This window comes from Cercospora kikuchii (genome assembly GCF_019650295.1).
Source record: "Cercospora kikuchii DNA, contig_00001, whole genome shotgun sequence".
Classification (NCBI taxonomy): Eukaryota; Fungi; Ascomycota; class Dothideomycetes; order Mycosphaerellales; family Mycosphaerellaceae; genus Cercospora; species Cercospora kikuchii.
Genome location: NW_025408582.1, coordinates 714,968 through 732,766, shown reverse-complemented (window position 1 = coordinate 732,766; position 17,799 = coordinate 714,968). Strand labels below are relative to the sequence as shown.

The 17,799-nt window shown below is 53.5% G+C and overlaps 5 protein-coding genes across 5 annotated transcripts; 3 read left to right on the top strand and 2 right to left on the bottom strand.

Annotated features, from left to right (window-relative positions):
* Nucleotides 1–1,107: 1,107 nt before the first annotated feature.
* On the bottom strand, nucleotides 1,108–6,786 carry CKM354_000021400 (uncharacterized protein; the record flags this gene model as incomplete). The annotated part of the gene is made up of 1 exon (XM_044795299.1): nucleotides 1,108–6,786. One exon carries the CDS (start codon nucleotides 6,784–6,786, stop codon nucleotides 1,108–1,110), a length of 5,679 nt encoding a protein of 1,892 aa, XP_044651234.1.
* A 635-nt stretch (nucleotides 6,787–7,421) lies between these two features.
* Nucleotides 7,422–11,435, top strand: CKM354_000021300 (uncharacterized protein; the record flags this gene model as incomplete). The annotated part of the gene is made up of 1 exon (XM_044795298.1): nucleotides 7,422–11,435. The coding sequence occupies one exon, from the start codon at nucleotides 7,422–7,424 to the stop codon at nucleotides 11,433–11,435; it is 4,014 nt and encodes a 1,337-aa protein (XP_044651233.1).
* Nucleotides 11,436–12,358: 923 nt separating this feature from the next.
* CKM354_000021200 (uncharacterized protein) lies at nucleotides 12,359–13,915 on the top strand (the record flags this gene model as incomplete). Its single annotated transcript, XM_044795297.1, has 1 exon — nucleotides 12,359–13,915. The coding sequence occupies one exon, from the start codon at nucleotides 12,359–12,361 to the stop codon at nucleotides 13,913–13,915; it is 1,557 nt and encodes a 518-aa protein (XP_044651232.1).
* Nucleotides 13,916–14,480: 565 nt separating this feature from the next.
* Nucleotides 14,481–15,122, top strand: CKM354_000021100 (uncharacterized protein; the record flags this gene model as incomplete). The annotated part of the gene is made up of 1 exon (XM_044795296.1): nucleotides 14,481–15,122. One exon carries the CDS (start codon nucleotides 14,481–14,483, stop codon nucleotides 15,120–15,122), a length of 642 nt encoding a protein of 213 aa, XP_044651231.1.
* Nucleotides 15,123–15,463: 341 nt separating this feature from the next.
* Nucleotides 15,464–17,026, bottom strand: CKM354_000021000 (uncharacterized protein; the record flags this gene model as incomplete). Its single annotated transcript, XM_044795295.1, has 1 exon — nucleotides 15,464–17,026. The coding sequence occupies one exon, from the start codon at nucleotides 17,024–17,026 to the stop codon at nucleotides 15,464–15,466; it is 1,563 nt and encodes a 520-aa protein (XP_044651230.1).
* Nucleotides 17,027–17,799: the final 773 nt, after the last annotated feature.

Here is a 17,799-nt window from a genome sequence, read left to right as displayed (position 1 = left end):
CCCAACTTCAGCCGCCAACACCCGCCAGGCAGCTGATTATTGACCAAGCGCTAGGCCAACGAAAAACCCATATCTCAAAGCGGACATTAAAGTTGACCAGTCAGGGCTTTCAACAAGTCCAACCCAGTCACACCGCCCTGTAACCAAAGGCCTAGAACGGCTACCATGTAGACATGAGCCGAGTGCCGACTGACTTTCGTGCATTCATGATTCATGATTGCTACAGCACAACACTGCCACAAAAGACGAAAAACTCAACTCTATACAGCCAAGTGTAAGATGCCGCGTAGCGATTCTGCTTAACATGTCTGAAAAGGAAACTTGGCGCTTATGGCGGAGATACAATGTCAAGGAAGACAGAAGCAAAAAGACTCGAAGCTGATCCTCATCACTGGTATCACAAATCTGCGAGGAAAAAGGTTGAGAACGTCATTTCCCGTGCCTGTCCTGGCGCCATCACCATCCACCCGTAACCGCGTCGCGCGACACTTGACATTCTCAAACGTGGCAGTGAGAGAAAAGACCCTTAACCTTATCACTTTTCTCCAGAAACACAATTCCTCTTGACCAAGTCAACGTCGTCCTCATCCAAGGCAGCAAGTTACAGATTCCGTTCCTCGCGCCGAAGAAGTATTCTAAGACCACTCCAGAGGGCAGCACTACTCGCAAGTCGTCCAAAGCTATAGCAGACTCTGTAGACAAGAAGGTACATGTAGTGATGCTCTTCAGTTTTCATGTGCGTAACAATTAATAGTAGTAGTATGTAGTATATGCGTTTACGAGCCATCACCAACAAATAATGCGCTCATCTAATCTACAACATGGTCTCTCTCGCCGTCGTGCATCCCTCATGACGCAGTCCCATGCTTTCCCAAGAAACGCCCAGACGTATCCTACACACACTCTGACTCCCCAAAACGAGACGACATAGAGATATGCCAAACATTGCGAAAGCGACCCGATTTTACGCCCAAAGTCCCATGCTCAACAACATTCCACACATGTCTCATTCAAGCATCCACACAGCTGAGGTCTCGAGACACAACATCCCATGACTTCAAGCCTCTTTCATCACCATGATCACCTGACACAACCATCTCTTTCCTCTCACTTCGCCATAACATCCACATACCGATTCGCCTTCTTTCCCTTCTTGACAGTCCCACCCGCCTTCCTTGGTCCCGGTGGCCCACCAAGCAAATCATCGATGCTGCTAGCATTGCTCAAACTCGTGCCCGGTCGACTGGGTGGCGTCGAGCCTGGAGGACCACCATTCAGCGCGCTGACCGCAGGGTTCATCAAAGAAGCACCCGTACCATCTGCTGGAGTCCCGACTCGCGAAGGAGGTCCCGATCCCGGGATCGAAGGCGTAGGAGGCAATTTCGCGGGTGGTGGAGGCATACCGGACCCTGAACTGACACGACTAGGTGGACCAGAAGGAGGACCCATGACACCACTAGTTGCTCTGCTGGGGGGTCCCTTTGGTGGAGGAGGTGTGGCAGCTGCGGCACCCTCTGAACCCTTGGGGTCCTTCTTGTTAACCCATTTGCCAAGGTCTTTGTCAAAGTAGAACGAGTTCTCCTCTCCAAGCTTGGCTTTGATGGGTCCGGACTGTTGTTGCGGGATGCCTTGGTCACCCTTCTTGCCGCCGAACCAGCCTCCAAGTCCGATGCCCCAGCCCTTCTTCTCCGCCTTCTTCTGCGCATCGCGTGCTGCGTCAGCTTCGGCAGCTTTCTTGAATGCCTCGTCTGCGATGCGATCCGCTTCAGACTTGGACATTGACGATGAGGGGGCTGGTGAAGAGATCTTTAGCGCAGCAGCGCGCGTGGCCAGATCGTCGTCATCGTCATCCATAATACTGCGCCTGGGCTTAGACTTGGGCTTCTCATCCTCCTCTTCGTTATCTGGCTCCGGCTCGTAAGGTACGTACGCAGGTGGTTCATAGCCATATCCATTGCCTGGATCATAGCTGTTCGCAGCGGGCGGCATGTAGCCACCGCCCTCGGCATCCGGCATCCCCGATTGTGGTGAGTCTCCATTCGACCTGTCCTCCAAAGGTGGTTGTGGGCTGTACGATGACGCTTCCTGATGTTGCACCAGTGGTGAATATGAGTGCGAGATGGGCTGTTCGCTCAGTAGAGGCCTCGGCTCGTAGCTACCACTCGAGAAGTGTGACGATCCTGGTCGCGAGTCGTTGCTGTAATCAGATGCAGCTTTCTGGAGGTCCGGTCGCGGGACAGCCAAAGGTTGAGGAGATGGCGCGTACGACCGCGATGAAGACGTGCCAGGTCTTTGGTCATTGGAGCCCATGCTGCCTGCTGACATGGGGGCGTACTTGCTGACAGCCCCAGGTGCGTATCTGCTGTTGTTTGGCGCCGAAGATGACTGGAATTGCTGCATGGGCGCGGACGAAGGCTGGAACTGCTGTGTGAGCGCAGAAATCCCCGGTTGACCATAAGCTGGCATGCCTCCCATCATCGGGTTGTACATCTGATTGATGTCTGACGAGGAGCCAACACGGCTGATGTCGGGTGAATCGCCAGTAACGCCGCCGAATGGTCCGGCAGTGTCGCTACCAGCACCAGAGGCATTAGAGGCCTGGTCATCGTCGCCTGCCACAAATTTGGTGAACCAGCTCGATGCGCTAGAGGATACCTTGGCGCTTGATACCTTGGACAGCAGGCCCTGCGGACCAGTCTGAGGAGTTTGCGACAAGAAAGCACTGAGGTCTGCGACGGTCTGTGTGAAGGTCGGATGATAGTACTGCGATGGCTTCGTTGTAGACTGGTACGCCTTGGCGATGTGGTCGCAATATGCCTGGGCCTGGTTCTTCAGACCTGCTGCGGCAAGCTCTTGCGCGTGCTTCAGCTTGAAGGGCTGTAGGTGTGGCGTGTACTCAGCTCGCTGCTGTGAGAACGAGCTTGCCCATTCGTAGATTTCGGTGAGTATGATGGAGTCAAGATCATTGCCGAAGCTCTCGTCTTGCCGTTGGTGGTTCGCACCGAGGAGCACAAAAGTAGCTTCCGGATCATCAGCCCCAGTGTGCTTTGTCAATACGCGCGCGAACAAGAAGCACGTATGCGCAGCCTCTGCGCGCCCGTAGCTGCTCAGCAGCTTGCCAAGAGCCAGTAATGAGTTACCATCTGCAGGTGTGCGATTGCCAGCAATGAGGCCAAGAGTTTCCTGCCATTGATCGAGACCCTCAAGAGGGTTTCTGGACACCGCGCCTTCGGTCTTTGACATCATCTGAAAGCCTGCGCGAGCAGAGGGAGGAACGAGCTCGTCTACACACTCTTCAACGTTGTTCGCGAATACCTGGTACAGTGCGGCAAGACTGCGTGCATCGCTGCCAGCAGTCTTCACTTGCGAGCGAACGAATGACTGGGTGATTTGCTGCCATGTTTCGGGCCCCATGGTGGAGGCGATGAGCATGGCATGGCCCCACAACTTCTTCTCCTCAGCAAGCCACACGGCGCGTTCTCGCTGACCTTCGAGAAGTGCTTGTCGGAGTTGTAAAATGACAACCCTGTCCAGAGGTTCAGCCTGAGGACCAGCTCCAGGCGTATTGACGGGGCTTTGCAGTTCCATTGCTTGGCTCATCTGTGCCAAGTTCGGTAGAAGCACAGCTCGGATTTCTTCTTCGATCTTCTTGTCGCCCTCCAATTTGCCGTCATGCTGAACAAAGATTTTCATGATTTGCCACAATACGAGCTTCTCCTGCACTCTCTTCTTCAGGTCTGGTTCGATGTCAAAGTCCATGCGTACAGCCTCTGCGTGTTGCTGGAGAGTTTCAATCTTGCTTGTCATCCATGCTAGGACATCTTTCTTCTTCTTGCCCTTGGTTGGCAACGGTCCTGGGAACTTCGCGCTCAAGTCATCCATGGGCATAAAAGTCGTAGCTTGCTGTACAGTAATCGAACCCGGCGTACTCTTGATGCTGGGCACCCCTTGGCCAGCCGCATAGAACGGCGTCTGTTTCGGGAAACTGCTAATCACGGTACCAGATTCGCCCCAGGTGAAGATCGGATGCCCTTTCCACCTCTGCAAAGGATCATGAGCATGCTCATCTTGCGGTGCCACAAAGTCTAGGTCGCGTGAAAATTGTCTGCGATGCGCCAGGAATGCACGCTTTTGCGAAGATGATGTTGCTGCGCCTGGTGCTATGACAGAAGCGGGCATCTCCGTGGGTACTTTTGCAGCGTATTTTGAACCCCTCGTTTGCACTGGAGGAGGCTGCATTGAGATATTCTGTGGTGGCGAGGCAAGATTGCTGAGTGAGGTAGCCCTCGACTCGCTCGGGGAGTATGCCATGCTGCCAGACCTGGGCGGTGATAGGATTGCTGGAGAGGCCCTGCCATTTGACTTTGGCGGCGACGAAGACATCGACGGAGGACCCTGTGAGTCTACCTGCGGCCTGCCATGAAATGCCAGAGGACTGCTTGTTCGAGGTGCGAATGCGTGAGTGCTTTGAATCCCATGAGCTGTCGTGGATGCAGGCCCATACTTCTTTGCAGTCACCTGCGCTGCGGGCGCAGGAGAATATCGAGTTCCGGCTGCAGGCGGCGCTTGCGAGGGAGGCGCGGGAGAGAATCGATTCTGATTTTGTGCAGGTGCGGGTAACGAGCTTGGGGAGTAACGCTGGCTGGCCGGAGGCATAGATGGAGTTGGTGCGGGTGTTGGTCCCGTGACTTGATCAGGAAGCAGTGGCAACCTTTCTGGCTGTCGCAGATTGCCATAAGAGGAATGATGAGCGGGCGTCGGGGGCCCTTGTGGTCTTTGCATCTGTGGCGCAGATGGTCCACGAGGAGCCATCTGGTTAGCTGGTGCAGTGGACGCTGAAGACTGCTGTGGGGTGTATGCTCCCGAATGCCGCGCTCGTGTCTTGGGGACAATTGGGAGGTCTTCGAAAAACCCATTGCCGGACGCTGAAGGCTTTTGAGGTGGCACACTACCTGTCGATGCCGGAGGAGCAACGCCGGCATTTGGTGGTGGTGGCGTGGGACCGCTTAGTGGTGGGCCAGTGGGCACCCTTTGCAGCGATGGTTGTCCTTGATACGAAGAAATACTGCTGCTTCTCGGCGGAGCCACAGGAGCAGCTTGGTTTTGTGCAGGTGATTGTCGTGGGCGTTGCTTGGGCTTGACCACCTCCATGGGCAGATCGTAGGGCGACTGATATCCTCCCTTTGCCTTATCGACGAAACTCTGAGCTGAATGGCTGGCAGGGCGCTGTTGTTGCTGCGGTTGCACAGAGCCATGTCCATAAACATCATAGAGGCCGGTCGACGGTGTTCCAGCTGATCTGCCATGATTTTGCTGCGCAAATTGAGCACTGGGTGCGGCAAACGAGTTTGGCTGAGTTGGCTTTTGTTGTGCTGTCGCAGGTACGTACGGGCTTTGCCCTCGCTGCGTGTCTGTCGATCGGGCAGGAGGCAGGATTGGCGCTGGTGCGGAGGGCTGCGAGTCTGTGAGCAGCTCGTCGTCCAAAAACCCAGGATCGTCGTCTCCAAAAATGGCAGACATGTCCATATCCTTCGGATCCTCCAGCAGGTCGTCGTCCAGCAGTACTGAGGCAAAGGCAGCTGCCAAGTCATCTTCTGTCTTGTCCTCAGGCGCGGTCACTGGAGCTTGCACCGAAGACACTTGTTCAGCCTGCGCAACCGGCACGTCCTGAGAGAACGGGCTGTGCGAGCTCCCTAAAAGCTCGTTGAAGCTGTCATCGTCGTCCGTGCCGCCCCACGGGTCTGATTCAGGTTTCGATACTGGGTCCACGGAGAAGCCCCTCACGTGTGTGATTCCGCTTTGTTCGTTATCCAGTAGTTCTCCAAACGTCTTGTCGTCTCCTGCTGATGGCCACTCTGAGCTGTCCGGTCGATCTTCTTCTTCTTCTTGCTCTTGTTCCTCCTCTGCGGCCGGAACTTCAGTGAAGTTGGTGGTAAAGCTCCGGTCTATCTGGCCAATGCTGACCTTTGCTTTGGGAAGAGGTGTTCCGAATGCTGGAGTACCGTCGAAGTCTTCGAGCACAGAGTCTTCTTGCACTGCCTGCATGTGTGGTGTTCTCTCGTCCTGCACCTCGTCCACTGTCGGCGGCGCTCCTTCGTCGGCCAGTAGGGATGCGGTGGGAGCTTCGTCTACAGCCTCTTCCATCTGTGTAAGATCGCCTTGATGCTCGTATGACTCGCTCTGCTCATGGTGTCTGGCCAGCTCACTCTCGATCTCGGCTTCGTGGGAGATAGGTGTTTGATCTCCCGGCGAGCTGATGTAAAGGGGTTCACGGTCAGGTACGGACATATGTTGCTCGAGCTTCTCCTCCTGCTTCTGCGCAGTCTGCTTCGAACTGTATATCGGCGCCTCATCGTCTCCCAATATCTCTTCGATGGCTGTGCTTGGAGGACTCGGCTCACTCCCGCCGTCCGCTTCTGCTCGACTTATGGGCACCCCGGCATTCGCTGATGGTCCTGTAGAGTCCACCACTTCTTCAGACTCACCGAGCTGTACGCTGCGTGTATCTACAGTTATGCTCGGCGCCTTCTGCTCTGCCCCGTGCTGTGCCTCGTCCGCGAGCTCGTCCATTGCCACTTCCTGCGTGGTCTGCTCGCTTGCGGGCTCGGATAATTGATGGAAGAAATCGGCGTCTACGGTCGAAGTTGTTCTGGCGTGCCGCTGGTCTGAGTCGGGACGATGCGCTGGATTCCATGCTGACTCGCCCGGGGGTGGTCCAGCTGAGGCCGTGTTGGAGGCCGTGCTGGTCCAGGCATTGCCGAAGTTGGGGTAATCGTCGTCGGTCATGGCGGGCTAGCACGTGCTCACGGTCGCGACGATGGAATTACTGTAGCGCATGGCGTTAGATGGGGACAGGCGGTGGTACAATGGAGGTGGTGCGGGTGGTGCGCATCGCGTCTGGGCTGAGGAAGCGTGTCTCTGAACAGGGCCCCGAGCTCCGAGGCCACGTTCTGGAAGCGGAAAGTCTGACGTACCAAAGCAAGAATGCGCCCACGCGGAAACGAAGTCGGAAGAAGTCTACTAATACACGAAGGTCATAATGGCGGTGGTGCGAATATCGTCGAGCTGGCGGAGAAGGGGATGAAGAATAGAACAGGCAGAATAGGAGAGGCCGACGAGCGTGGTGTGCTTTCTTTGGTGGTGGTAAGCTGCGCATGTGGATGATCGCCCGGTCCGCCAACGCGCCATCCCCCAAGCATGTGCAGCGCAGCACGAAGGGCTCCAACAGAGGCAGCACTATTCCTCGTCTCTCCTGTCCCCATTCCCTATACGAGCAACGTGTACACGAACCGAAACGGCCGACGAGCACATGACTACAGAGAAGCACTGAACAAATAGCCACGCGTCCCGCGCTCACCACCGTCTTTCACCATCGTCCTTTCGCGAATTCCCCGAACCTTACTCACCCTATGCAATGAGGCATGACCACGCCGAATGGATACCACGAGCCTCACGAACAGGATGGCCTCCATGATGACGACCGCGATTCGGATCTGGATCTCGACCTGAACGAGCTTGATCCGCATCCTGCCACCGATCGCACTCCATCTCATTCGCGCCAACCGAGTTCTGGTCGCATCAGCCATGACTTTGCTGCGCGAATACCTTTGCGGAATCTGCGTTTTGGAGGGCGACGGAGACCGCGGAATGAAGACACAGAGGATCTCGAAGCGCTGGTAGGGGATCATGAAGATGGACCGAAGCCGTCGACCGCCAGCTCAGGAGCGTCTGCCTATGATGATGCGCCGCTGCTTTCGCAACAGAACGGAGGCACACGTAAGGTATCGCAGTTTGGATCAGACCGTTTTGGCGACAATCGCAGACGAAAAGGCATCTGGAAATATTTGCCTTTCATGAACCGATCAACCTCCATCCAGCTGCCTGCGACAAGCGAAGACGAAGCCGAAGACGACCATGATCCGGCGAGCGCCAGAAATATTGCCGTGGGGCAGAAACAACCGTCGCGATTCCCAGCGAATGCCATATCGAATGCGAAGTACACGCCCTGGTCGTTCTTGCCGAGAACACTCTTCAACGAGTTCAAGTTCTTCTTCAACATGTACTTCCTACTCGTCGCATTGTCGCAAATCATTCCAGCACTACGGATCGGCTATCTCTCGACATACATCGCGCCACTTGCCTTTGTACTAATGATCACCTTGAGTAAAGAGGCGTTCGACGATCTGAGTAGGAGGAAACGGGACAGAGAAGCCAACAGTGAGCCTTACAGAGTGCTGCGATTCGACAGTCCTGGTTTCTCCGGTACAGACGCTAGCAGCAAGAAGAGGAAGATCAAGAGCATAACGGAGAAAAAGAAGAAAGGGAAGCGGAGAAGAGTGTCCGCAGAAGATGCAAGGCTACAGCAAGCGCAGGACGAAGAGTACAGCACACAGAATGTAGACGCCCCTTCGTCAGACGTTGCTGAAATCATCAAACCATCGGCCCAGCTCAAGGTGGGCGATGTGATTGTACTCGAGAAGGACCAAAGAGTGCCTGCAGATGTGGTCATCCTGAAGAGCTTCTCAGCAGAATCCGCTCAGGCAGAGGCAGAACCTCGACAGGAGACTGCCGAAGAAGCCCTTGTGGACATGGGCGAGAACGCTGCACCTGTCAGCCCTCGTCTACAACGTCAATCTATGCAAGGAGTACAATTGAGCAACGAGACCACTTCATCCGACCCAAGTGGCGGGGGTGAAGCTTTTGTTCGTACTGATCAGCTGGACGGAGAGACCGACTGGAAGCTGCGCCTGGCCACACCACTTGCGCAGACATTGCCCGCATCCGAGTATGTCAGATTGCGAGTGACCGCTGGCAAACCAGACAAACGAGTCAATGACTTTGTGGGCACCATTGAACTGGAGCCAAAGAAGCACAGAGCCTACGACCCGCATCCAGAGGATAGCTCGGAAGACACTCGTGCAACAGATATGAAATCAACACCTCTGAACATCGATAACACAGCGTGGGCAAATACAGTACTCGCCTCGTCAACAACGGTACACGCGGTCGTAATATATACCGGGCCACAGACTCGTGCCGCGCTTTCGACCTCTGCTTCGCGCTCGAAGACAGGCCTCCTCGAATTGGAAATCAATAGCCTTGTCAAAATCCTTTGCATTTTGACCGCAGCCTTGAGCTTTATCTTAGTCGCCATTCATGGCTTCAAAGAACATGATGGCAGGAAATGGTACATCGCTACCATGCGATTTTTGATCCTGTTCAGCACGATTGTGCCGATCTCCCTCCGTGTCAACCTCGACCTGGGCAAGAGCGTCTATGCCTGGTTTATCCATCATGACACGGATATACCTGGCACAGTCGTGCGAACGAGCACGATTCCTGAGGATCTCGGACGAATAGAGTATCTGTTGTCCGACAAAACCGGCACACTGACCCGAAATGAGATGGAACTGCGCAAAGTTCATGTTGGCACTGTCAGCTATGGCGGAGATGCCATGGAAGAAGTCGTCAGCTATGTCACGCAGGCTTTCTCGGCTGCAGAGGACGCACCCGCTGGTGCCTTGTTCAGTCCCTCAGCAGGCATCAACTCTCTGAGTGGCGCTACACGAACGCGACGAGAAATCGGATTGCGCGTACGTGACCTCGTGCTGTCCTTGGCTCTATGCCACAACGTCACGCCAACCACCGAGGAAGATGACGATGGTCAGCCTAAGGTCTCGTACCAGGCATCCTCGCCAGACGAGATTGCGATTGTGGAGTGGACTGAGGCTGTTGGCCTACGCTTGCAGCACCGTGATCGCAGGTCAATCACACTGCAGTATACTGGCGACAACAGGACTGTGGTGCGTGTCGAAGTGCTCAACGTCTTTCCGTTCACCAGCGACAGTAAACGTATGGGCATTATTGTCCGATTCATTCGTGACTCTAGCTTGAACAAAGACGAGGATGGCGAGATTGTGTTTTACCAGAAAGGCGCTGACACAGTCATGACGTCCATCGTTGCTGCGAACGACTGGCTTGAGGAAGAGACGGGCAATATGGCGCGGGAGGGTTTGCGAACACTTGTTGTTGGTCGGAAGCCTCTGACGGCGCAACAATATGCTGCTTTCTCGGATGCCTACGCAGAAGCCTCACTCAGTCTTGCCGGACGAGACGCGGCCATGGCCTTGGTCGTAAGGCAGCACTTGGAACACAATCTCAACCTTCTTGGCGTGACTGGTGTGGAAGACAAACTACAACCAAAAGTCAAGCCTTCGCTCGAGCTTCTGCGCAATGCTGGCATCAAGATCTGGATGTTGACGGGTGACAAGGTTGAGACAGCTCGATGCGTAGCGGTCTCCTCCAAGCTCGTGTCTCGTGGTCAGACCATCCACACCATTGCTGGGCTTAAACGTCGTGACGCCGCTCTCGACCTGCTGAGTATGATACAGAACCAAACCAATGCTGCGCTCCTTATTGATGGACAGTCTCTGGCCATCTACCTACAACACCACAAGGACGCCTTCATCAGCATTGCTGTTCGCCTTCCTGCCGTCATAGCCTGCCGCTGCTCTCCCACACAGAAGGCAGATATCGCGCATCTCATCCGCGCCTATACTAAGAAGCGCATTGCCTGCATCGGCGATGGAGGCAACGATGTCTCCATGATCCAAGCTGCAGATGTTGGCGTGGGTATTGTAGGCAAGGAGGGCAAGCAGGCCTCTCTCGCGGCCGACTTCAGCATCGAGCAATTTGCCCACCTCACCAAACTGCTTGTCTGGCACGGCCGCAACTCCTACCGCCGCAGCGCCAAACTGGCCCAATTCGTCATGCATCGTGGTCTTATTATCAGCATCTGTCAAACCGTCTTCAGCATTGCCTCCAAATTCGAACCCATCGCCCTCTACCGCGATTGGCTGTTGGTCGGCTACGCCACAATTTACACCATGATGCCGGTTTTCTCTCTGACACTGGACCAAGACGTCGATGAAGGTCTTGCGAACCTCTATCCTGAACTCTACAAAGAACTCACTCTTGGCAAGTCTCTGTCGTACAAGACTTTCTTCATTTGGCTCGCAATATCCATTTATCAAGGTCTGATCATTCAAGGCGGTGCCGAACTCCTCGTGCCCTCCTTCTCCGCCAATAATTCAGCCGCTTTGGCAGACCCGGATTACACTCCCATCAACACACCCGGTTTTCAGAAGATGGTCGCTGTGTCATATAGCGTCCTCATCATTAATGAATTGTGCATGGTGGCTGCGGAAATCACGACATGGCATTGGATTATGATTGCAAGCATCGTGAGCACAAGCGTCATTTATTTGGTAAGTGTACCATTTTTGGGCGAGTATTTCGATCTGGGCTTCATATGGAGTTTGGGTTTCGTGTGGAGGTTTGCAGCGATTCTGGGAGCTGCATTGGTGCCTGTTTGGGGTGGTAAAGTTATCAGGCAGTACGTGAAGCCAGAAAGTTACAGGAAGGTGAGAGGATAGTAGTCGAAGAGTAGGAAGGGGAAATGAGACATGTACAACTACGGTGTTATGCGCAGTGTGTCACGCGTCACATTTCTTACCTCGAGGATTTGTGGCCCTCGGATGATTTTGAGACGATCGTGCCTTTGACGCCGCGGTGTTCCATGCCGGACGAAGAGGGTTTGCAACATGCAGCGGCAAGGCAATTCAAAGTGTCACTGCCCTTGCCGTTTGGCTTGGCAAGTTGCTGCCGTTTTCTGCCCGAGAATCAACGACCATCTCAACTTCAAACTCATCAACACCAAATGGATCGACTTCGTCCCGGATCTGCCGAGCCACGTATATCATTCTGCGAACGCATTCTCGCGACCACAAACATGACAGTATCATGCCGTCGCGAACTAAGCGCCCTGTTGCAAGCTCCATACTGGAACAGCACATCGCACTGTGCCCGCTGATGCCTTTGAGTTCGGCGAAGAATATTAGCCGCACGTTTTATCGACTGCCGTTTCGCACTTCTCCGTGGCCGAAGCCACCGGCCATAGTCTATAAGAAGAGACAGTTTTGTCGAACATGCAGTCTTATATGAAGCTCGCTAACGTCCAAGTCGAATACCTACCCATGATAGTCCCTCAATCGGCTTTGCATCTACCAACTCGTGGATCAGATGCCATATACGGTTGATATGTGACAGATGCGGTAACTCTTTGACCATCGCCGCCTATCGGTTTGGGTGGCGTCCGGATAGCCATTAGCGTGCCAGAGCTGCACAAACGGTCTACACAACGTGGCTTGGCGATCCAGGAGAGCATGTCTCATTCAAAGTTCGAGCACTTCACCAGCTTGACGAGAGGCATAGCGCTGTATCATTTTCGCGATCCTGCAGAAGGGCCCTCGTTTGCTCGCAACATTTCTCTTATTGTCTTTCTCTTACTATTAGCAGAATGTTTCGGCTCAACAGCATAGCAGGATTCGCCTTGGCGACAATAGCAAGCCTCAGTACCACAGTCACAGCAGAGAATCTCGGATCCTGGAGTAGCAGCATCCCATTTCCGCTTGTACCGACAGCAATAGCGGTTCTGCCAAGCGGGAAGTTACTTGCCTGGGCTTCCGGGCGAAAGCATACACATAGCATTGGACAATTTGGCCTAACATGGTCAGCTACTTGGGACCCTAAGACTGGAGAGATCAGCGAGCTATTAGTGAACAATACGCATCATGACATGTTTTGTCCCGGGATCAGTACCGGATTCGATGGCACAATTGTTGTCACAGGAGGGTCAACGGCGAAGAAAGTCAGCATGCATGCTGAAGCGACCAATGGATTTTACGAGGCTCCGGAAATGCAAATTGCTCGCGCATATCAGTCACAAGTGACTTTGACTGACGGCAGAATCTTCACCATCGGCGGATCATGGAGTAGTATCATCATTGGTCCAGGATCTGGCGAAGAAGGCAATAAGACGGGCGAAGTCTACGACCCTGCTACAAATAAATGGACCATCTTGGAAGGCTGCCAAGCTGACCCAATGCAGACTGCTGACAGAGAAGGAGCATATCGTTCTGATAACCATGCTTGGTTGATGTCGTGGAAGGATCGCTCAGTCTTTCAAGCAGGACCAAGCCGGAATATGAACTGGTATTACACAAGTGGGCAAGGCAGTCATGCTCCTGCTGGAACACGAGATGATACAGATGCCATGTGCGGAGTCTTTCAGATGTACGACGCGACTACTGGAAGCATATTTACCGCAGGCGGAGCAAAAGATTACGAGGAAGCAGAGGCCCTCGACCACGCCCACATTATTAACATCGACTCGCCTAGTGGTGAAGCCGAAGTTCGAAAACTATCAAGTATGAATCGTGCCCGCGTATTCGCGAACGCAGTTACGATGCCAAATGGACAAATCATGATCCTAGGTGGACAAGCGTATTCCCGCCCTTTCAGCGATTTCCGAGCAGTCACAGTGCCGGAACTCTTCGACCCGGCTACAGAGAAATTCACGCTCCTTCCCGACCCAGGCATCGCTCGAGGATACCATTCCACTGCTGCTCTTTTGCCTGATGGGACCATCTTCTCTGGGGGAGGCGGGCTCTGCAGCCAATGTGCAAAAGAAGAGAATCATCTCGACTTTCAGATATACACTCCTCCCTACCTGCTCGAGGAAGACGGCAAAACGCTGGCCGCTCGTCCCACGATTACAGATGTACATACGAAAACCGTTCGCGTGGGCGAAGAAGTGCGGTTCAAGGTACAAAAGCCAGACCGCGTCAAGAAAGGCGAGATTACTGCAGCTATGCTGAGACTCGGAAGTGCAACACATTCGGTCGATACCGACTCAAGAAGAATACCTTTGAACGACCATGCGGAGAACGAAGATGGTTCAAGATCGTATAGACTACCATCTGATGCTGGAGTAATGTTACCTGGGACATACATGTTGTTCGCTATGGTCAATGGCGTTCCCAGTGAGGCGGTTATGATCAAGGTGAATCCTTAGAGATTCCCGGTCTGTTTGTTTTGTCATTTGAGCGTTCAAAAGCGGCGTCAGGGAGGGATAGGAAAGCATATACCCATGGTCTGTAAATTATGGCAGACGCAGTGCAGAGTGAAAAGCACGAAACAATAATTCTTTTGACATCTGTTTCTTGGTCTCAATATTTTGTCGCCACTGTCGGGGAACGCGCCAAGCTCATGCCGAGCCGAGATTGGGAGGATCAAGCACCAATCGCCCTGACTCCTTCTCAACGCCACATTCGCCAGAACAGGCTAGAGAGTGACACAAGTGGTCCGGAAAGACGTTTTCACGGCACCAAGATTAGATTTTGGAGCTATGATTGGTGATGGTGAGGTAAGCGATGACTTCTTTCTCATAATTTGGTTCGAGGAATGTTTCATTAAATACTTCTTCTTTACATCGACAGCGCAAGAAATTTTTACCAAGGACAACGAGCAGACCTGAGAACGACAAGCTCGAGAAAGAAGAGAAAACACCGCTTTGCAGCAAGGCACTCCATCAAAACCGAATCTAAGCACACCTCGGACGCGAAGAGCAGAAAACAACAATGGCATCAAAATCCATCACAACCCTCCTCAGCATCCTCCCACTCGCCATGTCGCAATCAACAAAAACCCTCCAACTCCCATTCTACGGCTACGACACCTTCTCCATCGACGCCTCAGTCCTCGCCGTCCAAGACTCCCTCACAACAATGACCCTCGCGTGTCCCAGCACCGCCGAAGAATGTGGTCTCTTCCCAACCCAAATCTTGACCTACGGCCCCTCAAGCTACCGCATGACAATGGGCGCAGACGCAGATTTCACTGGGTATCAAGATTGTAATGTTGCACAATCAGTCTGTACGGAAAGCGCAGGTGGACCAGGAGCGAATTTCCCGGGAATGAGCACGACGACTTATGATGATGCGGAGACTTTTGCTGTTACTGTTACTGGTGGGGTGGAGAAATTGAGTGGAGGTGGAGAGGCGGTGGAGACGGGGACGATGAGTGCTTCTGCGGATGCGAGCGAGACTACGACGGCGAGTGTGACGCTCATTACGGGGACTTCGGGGACGAGTGGTATGGGAACTGCGAGTAGGACGCAGAGTGCGGCAGCCGAGACTTCGAGTGGAGCTGCTTCTGGTGTGATGGTTGCTCAAGGTGGTGTCGTGGGGTCGATTTTTGCGATGATTGCATTGCTCCTGTGAGGTGACCGTTGTTCACCCCGATCGCTCTGATGTCAAGTGATTACCTTTTCCCTCCACCTCTGGTTGCTTGGGCCCATTGTGTGCATTGCGCGGCTTGAAGACATCGCTGTTAGGCTCGGTTAACTCGGCCATTCTCTGCCCACTGGCTGGAGGGGAACTTGTGCACAGAGTCTCACAGTGTTGAACGGGCCTTGTTATTCGCAGCAGATCCTCCTCCTTCTTGCATCGATCCTATCGAGCAAAGATGATGTCTCCTGATTGTGCTTGTTGAAGCCTACTACTCCGCTCCTCAGGCGCTCATGTCCCCGGTGACAACGTGGCGCGGGTCACTGTCAGTACAATCAATCCATCATGTCTTGGTCGCTCTCTTCACTTGCCGTCCCTTCGCTGTAGTCCATGACACTTCCCTCTTCATCGCCTTCACCATCAGTCTCAACCATCTCCTCCACTGTCCAACTCGGCGCAGGACCCTCGCCCATCAAGATGTAGCGTTCTACCGCGTTCTGGTGATCTTCGATTTGCGCGCTGCTTTGCATGTATTGTCCAATGTAATACACCATCTCCTCGTCGACCTCACTATCAAGACTTGTGAGTGGAGCTAACAGTTTCGCGCGCCGAAGGCATGAGAACCTTCCTGCGATCGTAGTCAGACAGGCTGGCCAGTTGGAGCCCCTCAGGTGCACATCGGAGAGCTTCAAATCCTGGAGAGTGTCTTTATGCAGCACGAGATACCGCTCCAGTCCCTCGGTATCGCACTGGAAATTGGAGATATGGAGGAGTGTCAGATGGGGAATGAACTTCTCCTGGAGCGCGACTTGTATATCGACGCGCCAGTCTACCATAGGAGCCACAGGATATGTCAAGCGGAAATCCTCGATTTTCGGCATGTATGGCAGCCAGTAAATCGTACACCCTGCTGCGAATTCGTCGCGGTAGAAGGCCCATTGGCTCTCAACCCCACGATCATAATCTTCGTCTTTGGCATTGGCGCCGTTGAAGCATAAAGAGAATTTGCGGAAGTTCTGCATAAACTGCAAGAATACTGGTAACTCCTCGTCTGGAACTTCGTTGGGCGTCGCTTGTTGTACGCTTCTTGGTATTATGCCTGTTAGACTCCAGTCGTCGACCTTCCAGCCAGATTCGATAGCCACAGGCCAAATTGCTTCGCAGATGCCGAGCAGTAAGTCCAGGCCGGGGCATCGGTGCGGAATTGTGAGACTTTGCAGAAAGTTTTTGTTCGTAAGCCCGGCGTTCCGTCGCACTGCGTGCTCGGTATTGATGGCGAGTTTACTGATGTTGGCACAGCTCTTGATCAGCGGAGAGAGAGCGTCCTTGATCACTTGTCGCACTATCACAGCTGGCATTTGTTGAGTCTGTTGTGAAATGGGGACACCGAAGAGCTTCTTTTGTGATACATATTGGCGCCTGAATTCTGCGTAATATGTCTCGGCCAGTGCTTGATCGTCCTGTAAAGCGTGTGTCTCCTTCAAGAAGTGTTCCAGCTGGTTCAATAGGTCTCTTCGCTGTTGCGTTTGTCGTCGACTCTTTATTGTCCGCCTCAGCTCGAGCAGTTCAGCGTCCGACTGCAGGAGAAATTCCGTCCGATCGTTCATCCATTTCTGCAAAGAGGGGAATCGCTCAATCTCGTCCGTAGTATAGGCGCATGCGTCAGCCTGAACGATGAGTGATTTGATGCCATTTCGGATTCCTTCCGAGCTCTTGGATATCTCATGTAGTCGTCTTAGATCTGTTGCCTCAAGACAGATCACGACCTCAGGAAGGAGATGTTTGTTGGCCACAGTGCACAACTTCTGAGACGTGAGTCGCAAGTCCTGGAGTGTGTCTGTTGGGCAGACCTCGCAAATGAGGTGCAGAATCTCGACGGAAAGGTCTTGTAGCGGCATCGCGCAGACTGCGGCCGGCCTGCAACTGGAACTTGTCGGTATTCGTCTTCGTTGCAGCTATTCTACTAGCAGACTGAAGACCTGTGCTGCCTTGCAGTGTGCTCACTCGTGTAGAGGTGAGTGCGTAATTGTGGTCGGCTCCCGAAAGAGTAACTATCACTATTGCCGATGGCAATTTCTGTCAGCCTGCGCAGTGAGACTGTTCACATTGAGCTCATTTTCGGTCGATATAGGCATGAGATTGGTGAGTATGATGCCGAATTGACGCCCTCGTCCCGATTCCCGGGGCGGGACGCACATTTGTGTCATCCTTCAACACACCGGAGCCTTCCGATACCGCTAGTGAGTGAAGCCATGTCTAGTCCATGTCGCTGAGTCAGTTGGAACTTGGAAGACAGAGCAGCTTTGCATGCCAGCCTTAGGGGGGCGCGCTATGCACTGCAAGTGTCGCTTGCGAGAGTTCAGCTAGCTTCAGCTCGGTCGTAGGGATAGAGGGGTTTCGCTGCCGATTCATCCATTTGCGATGAAGTCTGTCCTTCTGCAGTAGGATTGAATGCCAATAGCCTATGCTCGCCACGCTGAGCCTGGCCTGCTATAGTGGAATTCTCCGGCGCCGTGGTGCTTGCTGAAGCTTGGCTACAACAAATAGGGCCCTGTTGACATTCAGACGCTACAGATGCAGGATCAGACTGGGATTGCTGGTTCATGGAAACGAGCACATAACCATGTCATATCACATAGTCCATGGAACTTTCGCAAGGAGACAACAAGAG